Source organism: Cervus canadensis, chromosome X, assembly GCF_019320065.1.
Source record: "Cervus canadensis isolate Bull #8, Minnesota chromosome X, ASM1932006v1, whole genome shotgun sequence".
NCBI classification, from domain to species: domain Eukaryota; kingdom Metazoa; phylum Chordata; class Mammalia; order Artiodactyla; family Cervidae; genus Cervus; species Cervus canadensis.
This window is the reverse complement of record NC_057419.1, coordinates 49,704,007-49,724,159: the sequence shown is the minus strand read 5'-3', so window position 1 is coordinate 49,724,159 and position 20,153 is coordinate 49,704,007. Positions and strand designations below refer to the sequence as shown.

The 20,153-nt window shown below is 38.6% G+C and overlaps 1 protein-coding gene and 1 non-coding gene across 2 annotated transcripts; one reads left to right on the top strand and one right to left on the bottom strand.

Annotated features, from left to right (window-relative positions):
* Window positions 1-1,097: 1,097 nt before the first annotated feature.
* Window positions 1,098-1,656, top strand: LOC122435279 (ubiquitin-40S ribosomal protein S27a). The gene has a single exon (XM_043459343.1). The coding sequence runs from the start codon at window positions 1,139-1,141 to the stop codon at window positions 1,607-1,609; it is 471 nt and encodes a 156-aa protein (XP_043315278.1). The 5' UTR covers window positions 1,098-1,138; the 3' UTR covers window positions 1,610-1,656.
* Window positions 1,657-10,686: 9,030 nt separating this feature from the next.
* Window positions 10,687-10,759, bottom strand: TRNAE-UUC. Its single transcript has one exon. It is a non-coding gene; the product is annotated as a tRNA-Glu (tRNA).
* Between the last annotated feature and the right edge of the window lie 9,394 nt (window positions 10,760-20,153).

Below are 20,153 nucleotides of genomic sequence, written 5' to 3'. Positions count from 1 at the left end.
GGATTCTTTACCAGCTGAGCCACAAGGGAAGTCCACTTAGCTCTTAACCACTTACCAACTGTGTAGAAAAATCATCCAGCCCTCTCGCTTCTGTATAGGAAAAATAAAATCCTACTCTCTCCCTTCCCTCTCCGTCCCTTACTAACACTTGACTTCTGGCACGCTGGTCACCAAATGTGAGCAGGTTTTTCCCACATCAAGCAAAATTCTCTGCAACACCAGCTGGTATCCTACAATTTAACTCAATTCTAACACTACCTGGAGAGTGCATCAGATCCAAGAGGCTACGGGCTCAATCCCACAAAATTTTCCCACACACCACTACAGATGCCAATTACAAGTAGTAGGTCCCTAGGTTACCCACAAATTCTGTCTGATTTGGTTGCAAATTGGAGGTTCCCATGACGCCCTCTTCAAGTTAGATTAGTTTGCTAGAGCAGCTCACAGAACTCAAGGAAATACTTATGTTTACCAGTTTATTAAAGGACATGATAAAGGATACAGATGACCAGTCAGATAAACACATACATAGTGTGAGATCTGGGAGGGTACCAAGTGCAGGAGCTTCTGTCCCTGTGGTGTTGGGGTACATCACCCTGTTATGTGGATGGTCCACCCACCCTGAAGCTCTTGGACTCCACACCATTGGGATTTTATGGAGGCTTCCTCACGTAGGCATGATCAATTATTAACTTCATTTCCAGCCCTCTCCCCTTTCTGGAGGATGGGGAGGCGGGTCTGAAAATTTCAAGCTTCTAACTATATAGTGTGGTCTTTCTGGTGACCAACCCCCATCCAGGAGCCATCCAGACCCACTTCAGTGGAATAAAAGATGCTGCTGGTGCTCTTATCACATAGGAAATTACAAGAGTTTTAAGAGCTCTGTGCCAGGAACCGGGGGCAGAGACCAACTTATTTATTTTCTGTTATCTCACACCAACATAGTTTTACCTTGGTCAAATTCCTTATTCCTTCTGAGCCTCAGTTTCCTGATCTGTAAAATGGAGACAATATGTAGTACAAATAGTATGTAAAATGTATAATATCTTAGATTATTGTGGAAAATGCTCAGCATGTCCATAGTATAAGACTATACACAGCTTTCGGATCCGCCATCTGCGGTGGAACCGCCGCCAAGATGCAGATTTTCGTGAAGACCCTGACGGGGAAGACCATCACTCTCGAGGTCGAACCCTCGGATACAATAGAAAATGTAAAGGCCAAGATCCAAGATAAGGAAGGAATTCCTCCTGACCAGCAAAGACTGATCTTTGCTGGCAAGCAACTGGAAGATGGACGTACTTTGTCTGACTACAACATTCAAAAGGAGTCCACTCTTCATCTAGTGTTGAGACTTCGTGGTGGTGCTAAGAAAAGGAAGAAGAAGTCTTACACCACTCCCAAGAAGAACAAGCATAAGAGAAAGAAGGTTAAATTGGCTGTTCTGAAATACTATAAGGTGGATGAGAATGGCAAAATCAGTCGCCTTCGCCGGGAGTGTCCCTCAGATGAATGTGGTACTGGAGTTTTTATGGCCAGTCACTTTGACAGACATTACTGTGGCAAATGTTGTCTGACCTATTGTTTCAACAAACCAGAAGACAAGTAATTGTATATTGGTTAATAAAGATATGAGCTAACATTAAAAAAAAAAAAGACTATACACAATTTGGGGGAATAAGGACAGTAATACACTGGGGTAACTCCTATGGATTCAGGACTTGCAGGATGGAGGGACAGTGTGGATAGGGAGTGACTTACTTTACACTGTAAGATACATTTATTTTTGTTTTAAATTTTAGCAGTTACTTTTTAGACATCTATTAATTATTACATGTTATTTTCTTGTTTAACTTGATAGTATATTAAAAATTTTCTGATATTGATCCGTGGGTTTATTTTAAATATATTTTATTATAGCATAGTTGATTTACAATGTTCTGCTAATTTCTGCTGTACTGCAAACTGATTCAGTTTTATATATATATACATTTTTGCATATTCTTTTCCATTGTTATTTATCATGCATATAGTTCCCTGTGCTCTACAATAGGGCCTTGTTTATTCATTCTATGTATATTAATTTGCATCTGCTAACTGTAAACTCTCAATCCACACCTCCCTTACTTCCCCTTGGCAACCACAAGTCTATTCTCTATGTCTCTTGAGTCTGTTTCTGCTTTGTATATAAGTTCATTTGTGTCATATTTTAGATTTCACATATAACTGGTATCATATGGTATTTGTCTTTGTCTGATTTGCTTCACTTAGTATGATAATCTCTAAGTCCATCCATGTTGCTGCAAAAGGCATCATTTCATTCTTGGCTGAATAGTATCCATTGTATATATAAATATATATATATATGTGTGTGTGTGTGTGTAAGAGTCCCTGAAATCTACCCTTTTATTAATAGCAAATTTCTAGTATATAATACTCTATTATTAACTATAATCATGCAGTACATTAGATCTCTAGAACCTATCCTACAAAACTGCAACTTTCTCCACTTTGACCAGCATCTTCCTATTTCCCCAACCTCATGACCATGGTTAACCACTGTATTTTTCTTTTTTCAAGATTGTTTTTGACAATTCAAATTTTAGAATTGTTTTTTCTATTTCTGTGAAAAATGTCATTGGAATTTTGATAGGGATTGTATTGAATCTGAATCTGTATAGCACAATATTGATTCTTCCAGTCGATGAACACAGGATAGCTTTCCATTTATTTGTGGCTTCTTTAGTTTATTTCATCAATGTTTTATACTTTTCAGTGTACAACTCTTTTACCTCCTTGGTTAAACTTATTTCTAAGTATTCTATTCTTTTTGTTGCTATCATAGATGAGATTGTTTCCTTGATATCCTTTTCAAATAGATCATTGTTGGTGTAAAGAAACACTATTGGTGTTTTTTGTTTGTTTTTCCATGCCGAGAGGCATGTGGGATCCTAGTTCCCTGACCAGGGATTGAACCTAGGCCCCCTGCATTGGGAGCTCAGAGTCTTAGCCACTGGACCACCAGGGAAGTCTTCCTCTTTCATTTCTGACTTTATTTTAGTCTTCTCTTTTCCCTAGTCAGTCTAGTTAAGGGTTTGTTGGTATTCCACCCCCACAAAGGCACTTAGTTTTTTTTTAATTTTTCTACTGTTTTTCTATTCTCTATTTGATATATCTCTACTCTGATCTTTATTATTGTCTTCCTTCTGCTAACTTTGAGTTTAGTTTCTTTTTTCCCTAGTTTCTTGAGATATAAAGTTAGGTCACTTAGTTGAGATCTTGTTTTTAATGTAGGCATTTATACCATAAACGTCCCTCTTAGTCTGATGTTGAGTCCCTCTACTGAATTTTTCAATTCAGTTATTGTATTCTTTAGCCCTATAACTTCTGTCTGGTATTTTAAACAATATTTTCTCTTTATTGAAATTCCTACTTTGTTCATGCATTCCTCTCCTGACCTCAGTGAGAATCTTTATGACTGTTATTTTGAATTCCCTGCCAGGGGAGTCACTTATCTTCATTTCATTAAGGGGCAGTTCCTGGAGATATATCTTCCTCTTTTGTTTGGAACTAATACATCTCTGTTTCTTCATTTTCCTTGACTCCCTCTGTTGACTTCTGTGCATTAGATAAAGCAGCTGCTTCTCGCAGTCTTAACAGACTTGCCTTGTATAGAGATGAACCTCACCCAACTACCCAGCCAAAGATTCAGAGTGCCTCTCAAGCCTTTGTGCTTGTCCAAACCACCATCTTTGTTCTTAGTGGGGCCCCAGAAGAATAGGGTGTACCTAGTCCTTTCAGTGCTGCAGAAGTAAGGCAGATCCTCACATGCCTGTTCAGTCTCCTGAAAGACTACTACTTGCCTGCCCTTTCAGCTCCCAGTGGCAAGCTAATTTGTTTGTTTGGTTTCTTGTCTGTTTGCTGCACTGAGTCTTGTTTGCTGTGTGTGGGCTCTAGCGTGCAGGCTCAGTAATTGTGGCACATGGGCTTAGTTCCCCCATGGCATGTGAAATCTTCCCCAACCAGGAATCAAACCTGTGTCCCCTGCAATCGCAGGTGGATTCTTAACCACTGGACCACCAGGGAAGTTCAAGCAGGTTAATTTGAAGCTTGACATTATATTTACTACTGTGGGCAAGAATCCTTTAGAAGAAATGGAGTAACCCTCATAGTCAGCGAAAGAGTCTGAAATGCAGTACTTGGATGCAATCTCAAAAACGACAGAATGATCTCTGTTTGTTTCCAAGGCAAACCATTCAATATAAGTCTATGCCCCAACCAGTAAAGCTGAAGAAGCTGAATTTGAACGGTTCTATGAAGACCTACAAGACCTTCTAGAACTAACACCCAAAACAGATGTCTTTTTCATTATAAGGGACTGAAATGCAAGAGTAGGAAGTCAAGAGTTACCTGGAGTAACAGGCAAATTTGACCTTGGAGTACAAAACGAAGCAGGGCAAAGGCTAACAGAGTTTTGTCAAGAGAATGCACTGGTCATAGCAAACACTCTCTTCCAACAACACAAGAGAAGACTCTACACATGGACATCAACAGATAGTCAATACTGAAATCAGATTGATTATATTCTTTGCAGCCACAGATGCAGTCAGCAAAAACAAAACCAGGAGCTGACTATGGCTCAGATCATGAACTCCTTATTGCCAAATTCAGACTTAAATTGAAGAAAGTAGGGAAAACCACTAGACCATTCAGGTATGACCTAAATGAAATCCATTACGATTATACAGTGGAAGTGACAAATAGATTCAAGGGATTAGATCTGATAGACAGAGTGCCTGAAGAACTATGTATGGAGGTTCATGGCATTGGACAGGAGGCAGTGATCAAACCATCCTCAAGAAAAAGAAATGCAAAAAGACAAACTGGTTGTCTGAGAAGGCCTTACAAAGGTTGTCTGAGGAGGCTGAGAAAAGAAGAGAAGTGAAAGGCAAAGGAGAAAAGGAAAGATATGCCCATTTGAATGCAGAGTTCCAAAGAATAGCACGGAGAGATAAGAAAGCCTTCCTCTGTGATTAATGCAAAAAATAGAGGAAAGCAATAGAATGGGAAAGACTAGAGATCTCTTCAAGAAAATTAGAGATACCAAGGGAACATTTCATGCAAAGATGGGCACAAAAAGGACAGAAGTGGTATGGACCTAATAGAAGCAGAAGAGATTAAGAAGAAGTGGCAAGAATACACAGAAGAGCTATACAAAACAGATCTTAATGACCCACATAACCACGATGGTGTGATCACTCACCTAGAGCCAGACATCCTGGAATGCAAAGTCAAGTGGGCCTTAGGAAGCATCACTACGAACAAAGCTAGTGGAGATGATGAAATTCCAGTTGAGCTATTTCAAATCTTAAAGGATGATGCTGTGAAAGTGCTGCACTCAATATGCCAGCAAATTTGGAAAACTCAGCAGTGGCCACGGGACTAGAAAAGGTCAGTTTTCATTCCAATCCCCAAAAAGGGCAATGTCAAAGAATGTTCAAACTACCGCACAATTGCGCTCATCTCACATACTAGCCAAGTAATGCTCAAAATTCTCCAGGCCAGGCTTCAACAGTATGTGAAACGTAGACTTCCAGATGTTTAAGCTGGAATTAGAAAAGGCAGAGGAACCAGAGATCAAATTGCCAACGTCTGTTGGCTCATAGAAAAAGCAAGAGAGTTCCTGAAAAGCATTTACTTCTGTTTTATTGACTACACCAAAGCCTTTGACTGTGCGCATCACAACAAACTGTGGAAAATTCTTCACGAGATAGGAACCCCAGACCTCCTTACCTGCCTCCTGAGAAATTTGTGTGCAGGTCAAAAAGCAACAGTTAGAAAAAGAATGGGGAAAATGGACTGGTTCCAAATTGGGAAAGGAGTATCAAGGCTGTATGTTGTCACTCTGCTTATTTAACTTATATGCAGAGTTCATCATGCGAAATGCTGGGCTGGATGAAGCATAAGCTGGAATCAAGATTGCCAGGAGAAATATCAATAACCTCAGATGTGCAGATGATACCACCCTTGTGACAGAAAGCAAGAAAGAACTAAAGAGCCTCTTGATGAAGTGAGAGAGGTGAGTGAAAAAGTTGGCTTAAAACTCAACATTCAGAAAACTAAGATCATGGCATCTGGTTCCATCACTTCATGGCAAATAGATGCGGAAACAATGGAAACAGTGAGAGACTATTTTTGGGGGGCTGCAAAATCAGTGCAGATGGTGACTGCAGCAATGAGAGTAAAAGACACTTGCACCTTGGAAGAAAAGCTATGACCAACCTAGACAGCATATTAAAGTAGAGACATTACTTTGCCAACAAAGGTCCATCTAGTGAAAGTTATGGTTTTTCCAGTGGTCATGTATGGATGTGAGAGTTGGACTATAAAGAAAGCTGAGGGCCAAAGAATTGATGCTTTTGAACTGTGGTGTTGGAGAAGACTCTTGAGAGTCCCTTGGACTGCAAGGAGATCCAACCAGTCCATCCTTAAGGAAATCAGTCCTGAATATTCATTGGAAGGACTGATGCTGAAGCTGAAATTCCAATATTTTGGCCACCTGATGCCAAGGACTGACTCATTGGAAAAGACCCTGATGCTGGGAAAGATTGAAGGCAGGAGGAGAAGGGGATGACAGAAGATGACATGGTTGGATGACATCACCAACTCAATGGACATGAGTTTGAGCAAACTCCAGGAGTTGGTGATGGACAGGGAAGTCTAATGTGCTGCAGTCCATGAGGTTGTAGAGTTGGACATGACTGAGCGACTGAACTGAACTGAACTGATCTTTGGGCAGCAGGTGGGAAAGTCAGGTCATTAGATTTGCAGTCTATCCCCTTTCAGAGAGGAACTACAATCTGGGTGTTTTTGCCTTTTTCTCTGTACTGAACCAGGGGGAGTAGCCATCAGTAGTATTTGTGCACCCATTTAAAAAGAATTCTTTGTCTTCTGTGGTCATGGGAGACTTACAAATACTGAGTCCTGTTTGCTCTCAAAACTAGATTTAACCCTCAATTTTGAAGCTTTTTTTTTTTTTTTTGCCAGGTTTAGAATTCTAGACTATCTTTTTTTTTTTTTTTCCCCCAATTCATTACTTTAAAGATGTAGCTCCAGTGGGTCATTTTTATATTTTCCATGTCTCTCATTGAGTTTTTGAACTTGCAGAATACCATTATAGTAACTTTTAATGTCTTTCTCTGCTAATTTTAATATCTGTGTCAAATCTGGGTTGGTTTTGATTGATTATTGTTTTTATATTTTCCTGCCTTTTCTGATAAGCTTTTATTGGATGTCAGATACTGTGAGTTTCATCTTGTTGGGTGCTGGATACTTTTGTATCACTATAAATGTTCTTGAACTTTGTTTTGGAATGTAGTTAAGTTTCTTAGAAATATTTCTATCCTTTCTAGCCTTGCCCTTAGGATTTGTTAGATGGGGGCCTAACCAATGCTCAGTCTAGGATTGATTATTCTCCTGAGACAGTTATTCTGAGGCAAGACCTTTCTGAGGACTTTACCCAATGTTTGATGAATTAGGTGTTTTTCCCAGTATGACTGGTGGGAGTAGGACCTATTCTTGTTCCTGTGTGAGTCCCAGGCACTGTTCCGTCTAATCATTTCAGATGGTTCTTTCTGTGGCCTCAGGTGTTCTTTTCACATGCATGCACTGATTAGTACTCTTCTGAATACTCAGGGGTATTCTCTTCAGTTCTCCAGGGTTCTCTGTATTAGTCAGCATTCACCCAGAGAAACAGAACCAGCAGGAATATTCTAAAACAATAGGAAACAGTCTAGGATAATGTTTGACCACACCTCTGGATACTGTGACCTACTCAAGTGGACACATAAAAAATTAACTGTCACATTTTCTGTACATTTTTTTCACTCTTTGGTACTTTGTTCTTTCATCTCTAGTTGATTCAATCTCCCAGGAGACTCAGCTCCAAATCCTAAACTCAGGTAGTCAGTTGGGCTCTGCCTCACTTCCTCCACCCTGTGCCATGGCGTGAACACTTTTTCAAGGTAATCTGGGGGAATGCTAAGTACTCACCTCATTTATTTCCCATCTCTCAGTCCTTGGTTGCTTGCTGTTCAGTGCTTAAAACCTGCTGCTTCAGGAATTCCCTGGGGACACAGTGGATAAGAATCCACCTGCCAATTCAGGGGGCATGGATTCGATCCCTGGTCTGGAAAGATTCCACATGCTGTGGAGCAACTAAGCCCATGCACCACAACTGTTGAGCCTGTGCTCTAGGACTCGAGAGCCACAACTTATGAGCCTCTGTGCCACAATTACTGAAGTCCACACACTCTAGAACCAGCTAGTCACAACTACTGACCCTGTGTGTGGCTCCTGAAGCCTGTGTGCCTAGAGCCTGTGCTCAGCAATGAAAGAAGCCACCACAGTGGAGAAGCCCATGCACCACAACTAGAGCATATCCCCCTCTCTCTGAAACTAGAGAAAACCTGCATGCAGCAATGAAGACCCAGTTCAGTTCAGTTCAGTTGCTCAGTCATGTCTAACTCTTTGCGACCCCATGGACTGCAGCATGCCAGGCTTCCCTGTCCATCACCAACTCCCAGAGTTTGCTCAAACTCATGTCCATCGAGCTGGTGATGCCATACAACCATCTCATCCTCTGTCGTCCCCTTCTCCTCCTGCCTTCAATCTTTCCCAGCATCAGGGTCTTTTCCAGTGAGTCAGTCCTTGGCATCGGGTGGCCAAAATATTGGAGTTTCACCTTCAGCATCAGTCATTCCAGTGAATATTCAGGACTGATTTCCTTAAGGATGGACTGGTTGGATCTCCTTGCAGTCCAAGGGACTCTCAAGAGTCTTCTCCAACACCACAGTTCAAAAGCATCAATTCTTTGGCCCTCAGCTTTCTTTATAGTCCAACTCTCACATCCATACATGACTACTGGAAAAACATTATCTTTGACTAGATGGACTTTTGTCGGCAAAATAATGTCTCTGCTTTTTAATATGCTGTCTAGGTTGGTCATAGCTTTTCTTCCAAGGTGCAAATGTCTTTTAATCTCATTGCTGCAGTCACCATCTGCACTGATTTTGCAGCCCCCCAAAATAAAGTCTCTGTTTCCATTGTTTCCCCATCTATTTGCCATGAAGTGATGGGGCCAGATGCCATGATCTTAGTTTTTTGACTGTTGAATTTTAAGCCAACTTTTTCACTCTCTTCTCTCACTTTCATCAAGAGGCTCTTTAGTTCTTCTTCGCTTTCTGTCATAAGGGTGGTGTCATCTGCATATCTGAGGTTATTGATATTTCTCCTGGCAATCTTGATTCCAGCTTGTGCTTCATCCAGCCTGGCATTTTGCATGATGTACCCTGCATATAAGTTAAATAAGCAGGGTGACAGTATACAGCCTTGATACTCCTTTCCCAATTTGGAACCAGTCCATTTTTCCCAGTCTTTTTCTAACTGTTGCTTTTTGACCTGCATTCAGATTTCTCAAGAGGCAGGTCAGGTGGTCTGGTATTCCCATCTCGTGAAGAATTTTCCACAGTTTGTTGTGACCCACACAGTCAAAGGCTTTGATGTAATCAATAAAACAGAAGTAGATGTTTTTCTAGCATTCTCTTGCTTTTTCTATGAGCCAACAGATGTTGGCAATTTGATCTCTGGTTCCTCTGCCTTTTCTAAATCCAGCTTGAACATCTGGAAATTCATGGTTCACGTCCTTTTGAAGCCTGGCCTGGAGAATTTTGAGTGTTACTTGGCTAGTGTGTGAGATGAGTGCAATTGTGCAGTAGTTTGAACATTCCTTGGCATTGCCCTTTTTGGGGATTGGAATGAAAACTGACCTTTTCCAGTCCTGTGGCCCAGCATAGCCAAAAATAAATAAATAAATAAGCAATGAATATAGCAGTGTGTACATGTCAAAGAAGCCCCCTATTGTTTCATTCATTCTGTCAGGTTCCTTTGATTGTTTCGTGTGGGAGTACAAATCTGGTCCCTGTCTATATTTGATGGAAGTGGAACCAGAATCATACATTATTCTCCGATATAACTGCTCAATATGACTTAGAAGAAATCTAGACAAAACCAAATAATTTACTTTCAGATAACTTGGGCCCTTCAAAAAAGTCTTAATTGGGTTTCAATATATCTAAGTGAAAGTAAGTACTTACATGAAAACAAGCTCAGGGACTTCCCTGGTGGTCCAGTGGTTAAGAATCCTCCTTCCAATGCATGGGACTTGAGTTCAGTCCCTGGTTAGAGAACTAAGATCCCACATGCTGTGGGGCAACTAAACCCTTGTGCCACAGCCACTGAGGCTGCACTCTAAAGCCTACTTGTCACAACTAGAGAGAAGCCCAGGAACCGCAACCAAGAGCCCCCAGCAAAGACCCTATGTGCCCCGACCAAGACTCAACACAGCCAAACAAATAAATAAATAAATATTTTAAAGAAGATCAGCCTCTAAAAAAAGAAAAGAAAGAAAGAAAGCTCAGAATCTGCATTCTTGTTCAAAGTAACTTCTCAATACCAGTTAGAATGAAATCTAATGAAACTAGCAGTTTATATGTAAATAGTTTAAAATCACATATTTCCTGTAAATAAACTCTTTACAGTGAGTTAAAGTAAATCTAAGTGAAACTAAGGGCTTCGTTTTATTTTATTATTTACTTATGGCCATGCCACCTGGCTTGTCGTATCTAGTTCCCTGACCAGGGATTGAACCTGGGCCCTCAGCAGTGAAAGTGCAGAGTCCTAACCACTGGACCTCCAGGGAACTCCCAAGAGCTTTATTTCAAAACATATTCAGAATCAGAAATTTTTCTTAAAAGTACTATTTTTATGGATAGATTAAATGAAGATGAAACTAAGCTGTATATGTTTAAATAAGCACAGAATCACACATAATTCTAAAAAAATTATGCATGTAGTGACTTAGTGCAACTTAAATGGAATTAAGCAATATAAATGAAAACAAGCTTAGAATCACACATTCTTATTAGAAGTAAATCCCCAGTGCAAATTAGGGCAAACTTAGACCAAAAGAAGCAGTATGTTTTAAAACAAGCTCAGAATCTCACTTTCTTTGCCAAGGAAACCAATTCTTGAAAGTTAGAGTAAATTTAGATTAATCTAAGTAGTATAAGAGCTTCCCTTGTAGCTCAGTCAGTAAAGAATCTGCCTGCAGTGCAGGAGACCCAGGTTCAAATCCTGGGTTGGGAAGATCCCCTGGAGAAGGAAATGGCAATCCACTCCAGTATCCTTGCCTGGAAAATCTCATGGAAAGTGGAGCCTGGTGGGCTGCAGTTCATGGGGTTGCAAAGAGTTGGGCATGACTGAGCGACTAATACTTACTAAGTAGTATAAGTAAAAATGTGCCCAGAATCACACATTCTTCTCCAAAGTAGCTACTTACTGTGATTTAGAGTAAACTTCGATGAAACTTAGCAGTATTTGTGAGGACAATGTCAATGAAAACAACATTAAAATAATACATTTTTCTTAAAAGTAACTTCTTACGACTAATTAGAGACAATCTTTTTATTATTAACAGTATATGTAAAAACAATATCAGAATAACATATTTTCTTACAAAATAAGCATAGGATCAGGTTTAGAGATAATGTTAGTATCAACGTTATGGCTAGGTTTAGGATCAGGGTAAGGTACAGGATCAGGGAAACAGTTAATTTCATGATTAGTGTCAGGTTCATGGTCAGAGTTAGAGTGAGTGTCAGTTTCAGAATCACTATCAGAATGAATCAAGCTCATTGTCAGGGTCAGAATTAGGGTTTAGTATTAACTTCAGGGTCAAGATTAGAGTTAGATGTAAAGTTACATCAGGTTCTCAGTAAGGGTTAGTATTCTGGTTAGGTTTCAGTCAGGGTCAGGTTCATGATTAGGGAGAGGGTTAGGGTAAAAATCAAGTTTAGGATTAGGTTAAGGGTTAGTTAGAGTCAGGGTCATGATCAGGTAATGTTTAGGATCTAGTTTATGGTTAGTTTTAGGGTTTATAGTCAAGTTTAAAACTAGGTTTTGTTGTTGTTCAGTTGCTCAGTTGTGTCCGACTCTTTGAGATCCCATGGACTCTAGTCCACCAGGCTTCCCTGTCCTTCACCATCTCCTAAAGCTTGCTCAAACTCACGTCCATTGAGACAGTGATGCCATCCAACCATCTTGCCCTCTGTCATCATCTTCTCCTCCTGCCCTCAATCTTTCCCAGCATCAGGGCCTTTTCTAATGAGTCAGCTCTTTGGTTACCCAGCATCAGGTAACCAAAGCACTGGAGCTTCAGCTTTGGCATCAGTCCTTCCAATGACTAGTCAGGATTGATTTCTTTAGGATTGACTGGTTTGATCTCCTTGCAGTCCAAGGGATGCTCAAGAGTCTTCTCCAACACCACAGTTCAAAAGCATCAATTCTTTGGCGCTCAACCTTCTTTATGGTCCAAATCTCACATCCATAGGTGACTACTGGGAAAACCATAGCTTTGACTTTAAGCTTATGATTAATGTGAAGGTAGAGTTCGTGGTCTGAATCAGTGTTTGGGAGTAAGTTTAGGTTGAGGTCAATATTTAATTGTTCAATTTCGGGGTCAGGATTAGGTATGGCTGAGAAAGAGGGCCAAGAAACTCCTTACTTGAAGTTTTTAGATAGCTGGCTACAACTGGGATTGGGCAAGCACATCTCAGGGGAGGGGGCTAGAGCCTGGGTCCCACTAGGTTGAATTTCTGGGTCTAGGGGTCTTGGAGAGAGGAGAGTCACTCTGGAAGCTTGGGATCACCTGAAATTCTAGATTTGCTCCTCAAAGTCCTTAGACAAGCCACCTTGGTCCCTGGAGCTCCTCCGATATTTCACCACTCTCTGATCTACCTTGAATGACGTGCCTCCTCAGCCATTCCACTGCTGTCACTATTTGGAAGTGAATGGGTTAAGAGGTGAGCCAGCTGAATTGAGGGAAGGAGAAGGTGCCCTATTTTGTGCTTCAGATCATCCCTGGTCTCCTGATGGTCTACAATAAAGCTTTCCATACCCTTCTTGGAGTGCTGGGAGTCTCCTTACCCCAGCCTGGTTGCTCTCTGAACTCTCTTGAGAAATGGAGGTAGAACAGGACCAAGCAGAGATCAGACAACTAGAGGACTGCAGTGAAGCCTGGGGCAGAAGGCTGGCTGAGGCTTCAGATCCACCATGCTTGCGGGAGATCTCCAATGAAAAGGCCTTTGCAGATTGAGCTTGAGTCCAGGTATTCATAAACAACTTTATGGAGTTGCTTTCCCCAGCAACTGACCTGCAGCATGGGTTGGATCTTGATTAAAGATCCAAAGACTTCAAGAACTGAGCTAATGCTGTACCTCTTCCCTGGTCCCAGACTCACCACTGGGGAGTACACACATGAGGCAGACCTGAATAACACTGAAAAGCTTGTGAACACTGAGCTGACACTGGAACTACACTTGCAGAAGATAGGATGGAACCTGTGGACCGAGCTTAACCATGTAGATTGTTAAAACAAATGTATCAACATTCTTCTGGCTTCCCTGGTGGCTCAATGGTAAAAATTCTGCCTGTCAATGCAGGAGATGCAGGTTTGATTCCTGGGTTGGGAAGATATTCTGGAGAAGGAAATGGCAACCCAATCCAGTCTTCTTGCCTGGGAAATCCCATGACAGAGGAGCCTGGTAGGCTACAGTCCATGGTGTCACAAAGTGTTGGACACAACTTAGTGACTAAAACAACAACAGCAGTCAACAGTCTTTATAGGATTTAAACAAGACCTAGAGTCTTATAATGTAATATTCAAAATGTCCAGGATACAATCCAAAATTACTCAGCATATAAAGAACAATGAAATATTTGATTCAAGTGGGGAATGACAATCAACAGGTTCCTAGAATGAGATAATGCAGATGTTGGAATTATCTGCCAAGCACTTTATAAAAATGATTGATTGAGCAATTATGAAAATTCTCAAAACAAATATGAAAATGGAAAGCATTGGAATATAAAAAAGACATAAAATTAACCACTTTCATTTGTTTCTATGCATTTTTAAATTTCTTCTGTTATTTATTGGTTATTCAGAAGCATGTTGTTTAGCCTCCATATGTTTGTACCTATGGGATTCAGTAAAAGCAGTGCTAAGAGGAAGGTTCATAGCAATACAAGTTTACCTCAAGAAACAAGAGAAAAATCAAATAAATAATCTAACTTTACACCTGAAGCAACTAGGAAAAGAAGAAATAAAGAACCCGAGGGTTAATAGAAGGAAAGATATCACAAAAATTAGGGCAGAAATAAATTAAAAAGAAACAAAGGAAACTATAGCAAAAATCAACAAAACTAAAAGCTGGTTCTCTGAGAAGATAAATATAATAGACAAACCATTAGCCAGATTCATTGAGAAAAAAAGGGAGAATCGAATCAACAAAATTAGAAATGAAAATGGAGAAATCACAACAGACAACACAGAAATACAAAGGATCATAAGAGACTACTATCAGCAACTACATGCCAATAAAATGGACAACTTGGATGAAATGGACAAATTCTTAGAAAAGTATAACTTTCAAAACTGAACCAGGAAGAAAGAAAATCTTAACAGATCCATCAAAAGCACGGAAATCAAAACTGTAATCAGAAATCTTCCGACAAAAAAAGCCTAGGACCAGACGGTTTCACAGCTGAATTCTACCAAAAATTTAGAGAAGAGCTAACACCATCCTACTCAAACCCATCCAGAAAATTGCAGAAGAAGGTAAACTTCCAAATTCATTCTATGAGGCCACCATCACCCTAATACCAAAACCAGACAAAGATGCCACACACAAAAAAACTACAGGCCAATATCATTGATGATCATAGATGCAAAAATCTTCAACAAAATTCTAGCAAACAGAATCCAACAACATATTAAAAAGGTCATACATCATGACCAAGTGTGCTTTATCCCAGGGATGCAAAGATTCTTCAATATTTGCAAATCAATCAATGTGATACACCACATTAACAAATTGAAAGATAAAAACCATATGATTTTCTCAATAGATGCAGAGAAAGCCTTTGAAAAAATTCAATATCCATTTATGATAAAAAAAAAAATCCTCCAGAAAGCAGGCATAAAAGGAACCCTTAATATAATTAAAGCCATATATGATAAACCCACAATAAACATTATCCTCAATGGTGAAAAATGGAAAGCATTTCCCCTAAAGTCAGGAACAAGACAAGGGTGCCCACTCTCACCACTACTATTCAACATAGTTTTCAGAGTTTTAGCCACAGCAATCAGAAGAAAAAGAAATAAAAGGAATCCATATTGGAAAAGAAGTAAAACTCTCACTGTTTGCAGATGACATGATCCTCTACATAGAAAACCCTAAGGACACCACCAGAAAATTGCTAGAGCTAATCCATGAATATAGTAAAGTTGCGGGATATAAAATTAATACACAGAAATGCCTTGCATTCTTATACACTAACAATGAGAAAACAGTAAGATAAATTAAGGAAACAAGTCCTTTCACCATTGTGATGAAAAGAATAAAATACTTAGGAATAAATCTACCTAAAGAAACAAAAAAACTATATCTAGAAAACTATAAAACACTGATGACAGAAATCAAAGATGACACAAATAGATGGAGAAATATACCATATCCATAGTTCAGAAGAATCAATACAGTGAAAATGAGTATATTACCCAAAGCAATCTATAGATTCAATGCAATCCCTATCAAGCTACCAATGGCATTTTTCAGAGAACTGAACAAATAATTTCACAATTTGTATGGCAATACAGAATACCTCGAATAGCCAAAGCAATCTTGAGAAAGAAGAATGGAACTCGAGGAATCAACCTGCCTGACTTCAGACTACACTACAAAGCTACAGTCGTCAAGACTGTATGGTACATGCACAAAAACAGACATATACACCACTGGAACAAGATAGAAAGCCCAGAGATAAATCCACGCATCTGTGGACACCTTATCTTTGACAAAAGAGGCAAGAATATACAATGGAGAAAAGACAATCTCTTTAACAAGTGGTGCTGGGAAAACTGGTCAACCACTTGTAAAAGGATGAAACTAGAACACTTTCTAATACCATACACAAAAATAAACTCAAAATGGATTAAAGATCTAAATGTAAGACCAGAAACTATAAAACTTATAGAAGAAAACATAGGCAAAACACTCTGACATAAATTACAGCAGGATCCTCATGACCCACCTCCAGTAATGGAAATAAAAGCAAAAATAAACAAATGGGACCTAATTAATCTTAAAAGCTTTTGCACAACGAAGGAAACTATAAACAAGGTGAAAAGACAGCCTTCAGAATTTGAGAAAATAATAGCAAATGAAGCAACTGACAAAGAATTAATCTTAAAAATATATAAGCAGCTCCTGCAGCTCAATTCCAAAAAAATAAATGACCCAATCAAAAAATGGGCCAAAGAGCTAAAAAGACATTGCTTCAAAGAAGACATACAGATGGCTAACAAACACATGAAAAGATGCTCAACATCACTCGTTATCAGAGAAATGCAAATCAAAACCACAGTGAGGTACCACCTCACGCCTGTCAGAATGGATATCAAAAAGTCTACAAGCAATAAATGCTGGAGAGGGTGTGGAGAAAAGGGAACCCTCTTACACTGTTGGTGGGAATGCAAACTAATACAGTCACTATGGGGAACAGTGTGGAGATTCCTTAAAAAACTGGAAATAGAACTGCCATACCACCCAGCAACCCCACTGCTGGGCATACACAGTGAGGAAACCAGAATTGAAAGAGACACGTGTACCCCAGTGTTCATCACAGCACTGTTTACAATAGCTAGGACATGGAAGCAACCTAGATGTCCTTCAGCAGATGAATGGATAAGAAAGCTGTGGTACATATTACCCAATGGAATATTACTCAACTATTAGAAAGAATGCATTTGAATCAGTTCTAATGAGGTGGATGAAACTGGAGCCTATTATATAGAGTGAAATAAGTCAGAATGAAAAACACCAATACAGTATATTAATACATATATATGAAATTTAGAAAGATGGTAATGATGACCCTGTATGTGAGACAGCAAAAGAGACACAGATATAAAGAACAGATTTTTGGACTCTGTGGGAGAAGGTGAGGGTGGGATGATCTGAGAGAATAGCATTGAAACATGTATATTACCATATGTGAAACAGATCACCAGTCCAAGTTTGATGCTGGAAATAGGGCACTAAAAGCTGGTGCAGTGGGAGAACCCTGAGGGATGGAACGGGGAGGGAGGTGGGAGTGGGGTTCAGGATGGTGGACACATGTACACCCATGGCTGGTTCATGTCAATGTATGGCAAAAACCACCACAATATTGTAAAGTAATTAGCCTCCAATTAAAAGAAATAAGTTAATTTTAAAACTTAACCAAATGGATATTTTAGAACTGAAAAATAAAACAATAGCAAGAACAAAAAAATCACTGGATGGACTCAACAGCAGAATAGAGATAACAGGGGGGAAAAGCTAGTTAATTTGAAGCTAGATCAGTAAAAACTATCCAACCTGAACAAGAAAGAAAAAATATTGAAAAAATTAACTGAACTTTGGGAACTTGTGGTAAAACAACAAAAAGTCTAATATTCAGGTAACTGAAATCCCAGAAAGAGGAATATGAGGCAGATAAAAAATATTTTAAGAAACAATGGATCCCCCAAACTTCTCAAGTTAGGTAAAAGACATAAACCTACAGATTTAAGATGCTGAGCAAACCTTAAACAGGATAAACCCAAAGAATTCATCTTCAGACACATTATAATCAAATTGCTCAAAACTAGAGACAGAAGGAATAATCTTGAAATCAGTGAGAGAAAAATGACTCTTTGCCTGTAGTGGAACAATGATTTCAACAACTGCAGATTTCTCATCAGAAACCATGAAAACCAGAAGGAGATGGCACATTTTTAAACTGCTAGAAGGCTGAAAGAAAAGAATTATCAACCATGGAGTCCATATCTAGTGCAAATGGCCTTCAGCAGTGAGGGTGAAATAAAGACATTCTCCTACAAAGAAAAATTAAGAGAATTCATAGCCAGCATATCTACTGTAAAAGAATTGCTAAAGGAAGTTCTTCAGACAATAAAAATAATACAGGAAGGAAACTTGGAATATCAGAAATGAAGAACAACAAAAATGATAAGTATCTTGGCAAATATAGCATTCTTCTCTTGAGGTCTTTCAAACATGCTTGAGAGTTCCCTGGTAGCCCAGTGGTTAGGATTCTGGGCTTTCACCACTGTGGCCTGAGTTCAGTTCTTGACTGGGGAACTGTGATCTCACAAGCCACACGGCATGGCCAAAATAAAAGAATAGAATATGCTTGATAGTTGAAAGCAAAAAATTTAACACTGATGATATAAATATGGTATGTAGATATAGTATGTATACAGATATAGTATACAATACACTTATAACATGAAGGAAGAAGGGTAAAGGGACGTCTATGGTGGTAAAGTTTATACATTCCTATTAAAGTGACAAAACATTGATTCTAAATAGATAATGAAGAATTAACTATGTATTTTATAATCCCCAAAGCAGTCATAAAATTAACGTAAATAGATACAGTCAAAATAATGATAGACACAAGAATAAGTTCAAATAACCCAAAAGAAGGCAGGGAGGAGCAAACAGAGGAACATTAAACAGGAAAAAAGAGAGAGAGAAAGCACATAATAAAATGACAGACTAAATTCAAACATATCAGAAACTATACCAAGTGTAGATAGTTTAAATACATCAATTAAAATATGAGATTATTAGAAGATTTTAAAAAATGACTCAACTTACACCTGAAACTAACACAATATTGTAAATCAATTATTCTTCATTTTTTAAAATAATTATATACTATCTAGGAGAAACTCATTTCAAATATGATATAGGTACTTGAAAAATAAAAGTTTGGAAAAAGATATACCATGCAAATATGAACCAAAAGAAACTGACAAAGTAGACTTTGGAGCCAAGAAAATTACCAGGGATAAAGAAAGACCTTACATATTGAAGAAGAGTCAATTCACCAAGAAGACATACAATTCTAAAGGTATATGCACCTAACAACAGAGTTCCAAAATACACAAGCCCAAATCTGTCAGAACTGAATAGAAAAACAAATCCAAAATCATAGTTGGAGATTTCAACACTCCTTTCACATTAACAGAATTAGAAGATAGAAGCTCAGGAAGGATGTAAAACTGAAAAACACCATCAACTGAATCTAACTGACATCTGTAGAACACTCCACTCACAACAACAGAATATACATTTTCCTCAATGCACATATAATACTTAGCAAGATAGCAATACTTACCTAGGTCCCAAATCAAACTTCAATGAATTTCAAGACCTGAAATTATAAAATGTATGCTCTCTGACCATAATGAAATTAAACCTGACATCACTGCCAAAAAGATAATAATAAAACTCTCCAATCATTTGGAAATTAAGCAGCACTCTTTAAAGAAAGTCTCCAAGGAAATTAGAAAATATTTGAACTTAATATTTGAGCTTAACAAAATGGAAATACAACATTTGTGGGCTGCAGAAAAAGCAGTGCTGAGGGAAAAATTATAGCATTAAATGCTTATTTTAGAAAAGAAGAAATGTCTCAAGTTCATAATCTAAAATTCCAATTTAAGAAGCTAGAAAAAGAAATAAACATATACAGAAATAAACATAAATAGAAATAAAGCAGAAAGAATAAAAAAATGAAGACAGTATAAACCAATGAAATAAAAAATTGGTTCTTTTAAAAGATTAATACATGAATAAACGTCTGGAAAGACAAAGAATAAAGAGAAGACACAAATAATCAGTACCAGAGGAAAAGGGGGATGTTATTACAAACCTGATAGACATTATTAAAAAATATGGAAACACCATGAACAACACACAAAAATTTGACAATTTATATGAAAATGAACAGTTCCTTGAAAGTCAGAAACTAGCAAACCTCACCAAGGTTAAATAGATAACCTGAGTAGCCTTATAATTACTTAGGAAAGTTTGAAAAACCTTCTGAAAAAGAAATCTCCAGGTCCAAATGGATTCACTGGTGCATTTTGCTAAGTATTTATAGAATAAATCGCCATAGATAAACACCATCTTTTCCAG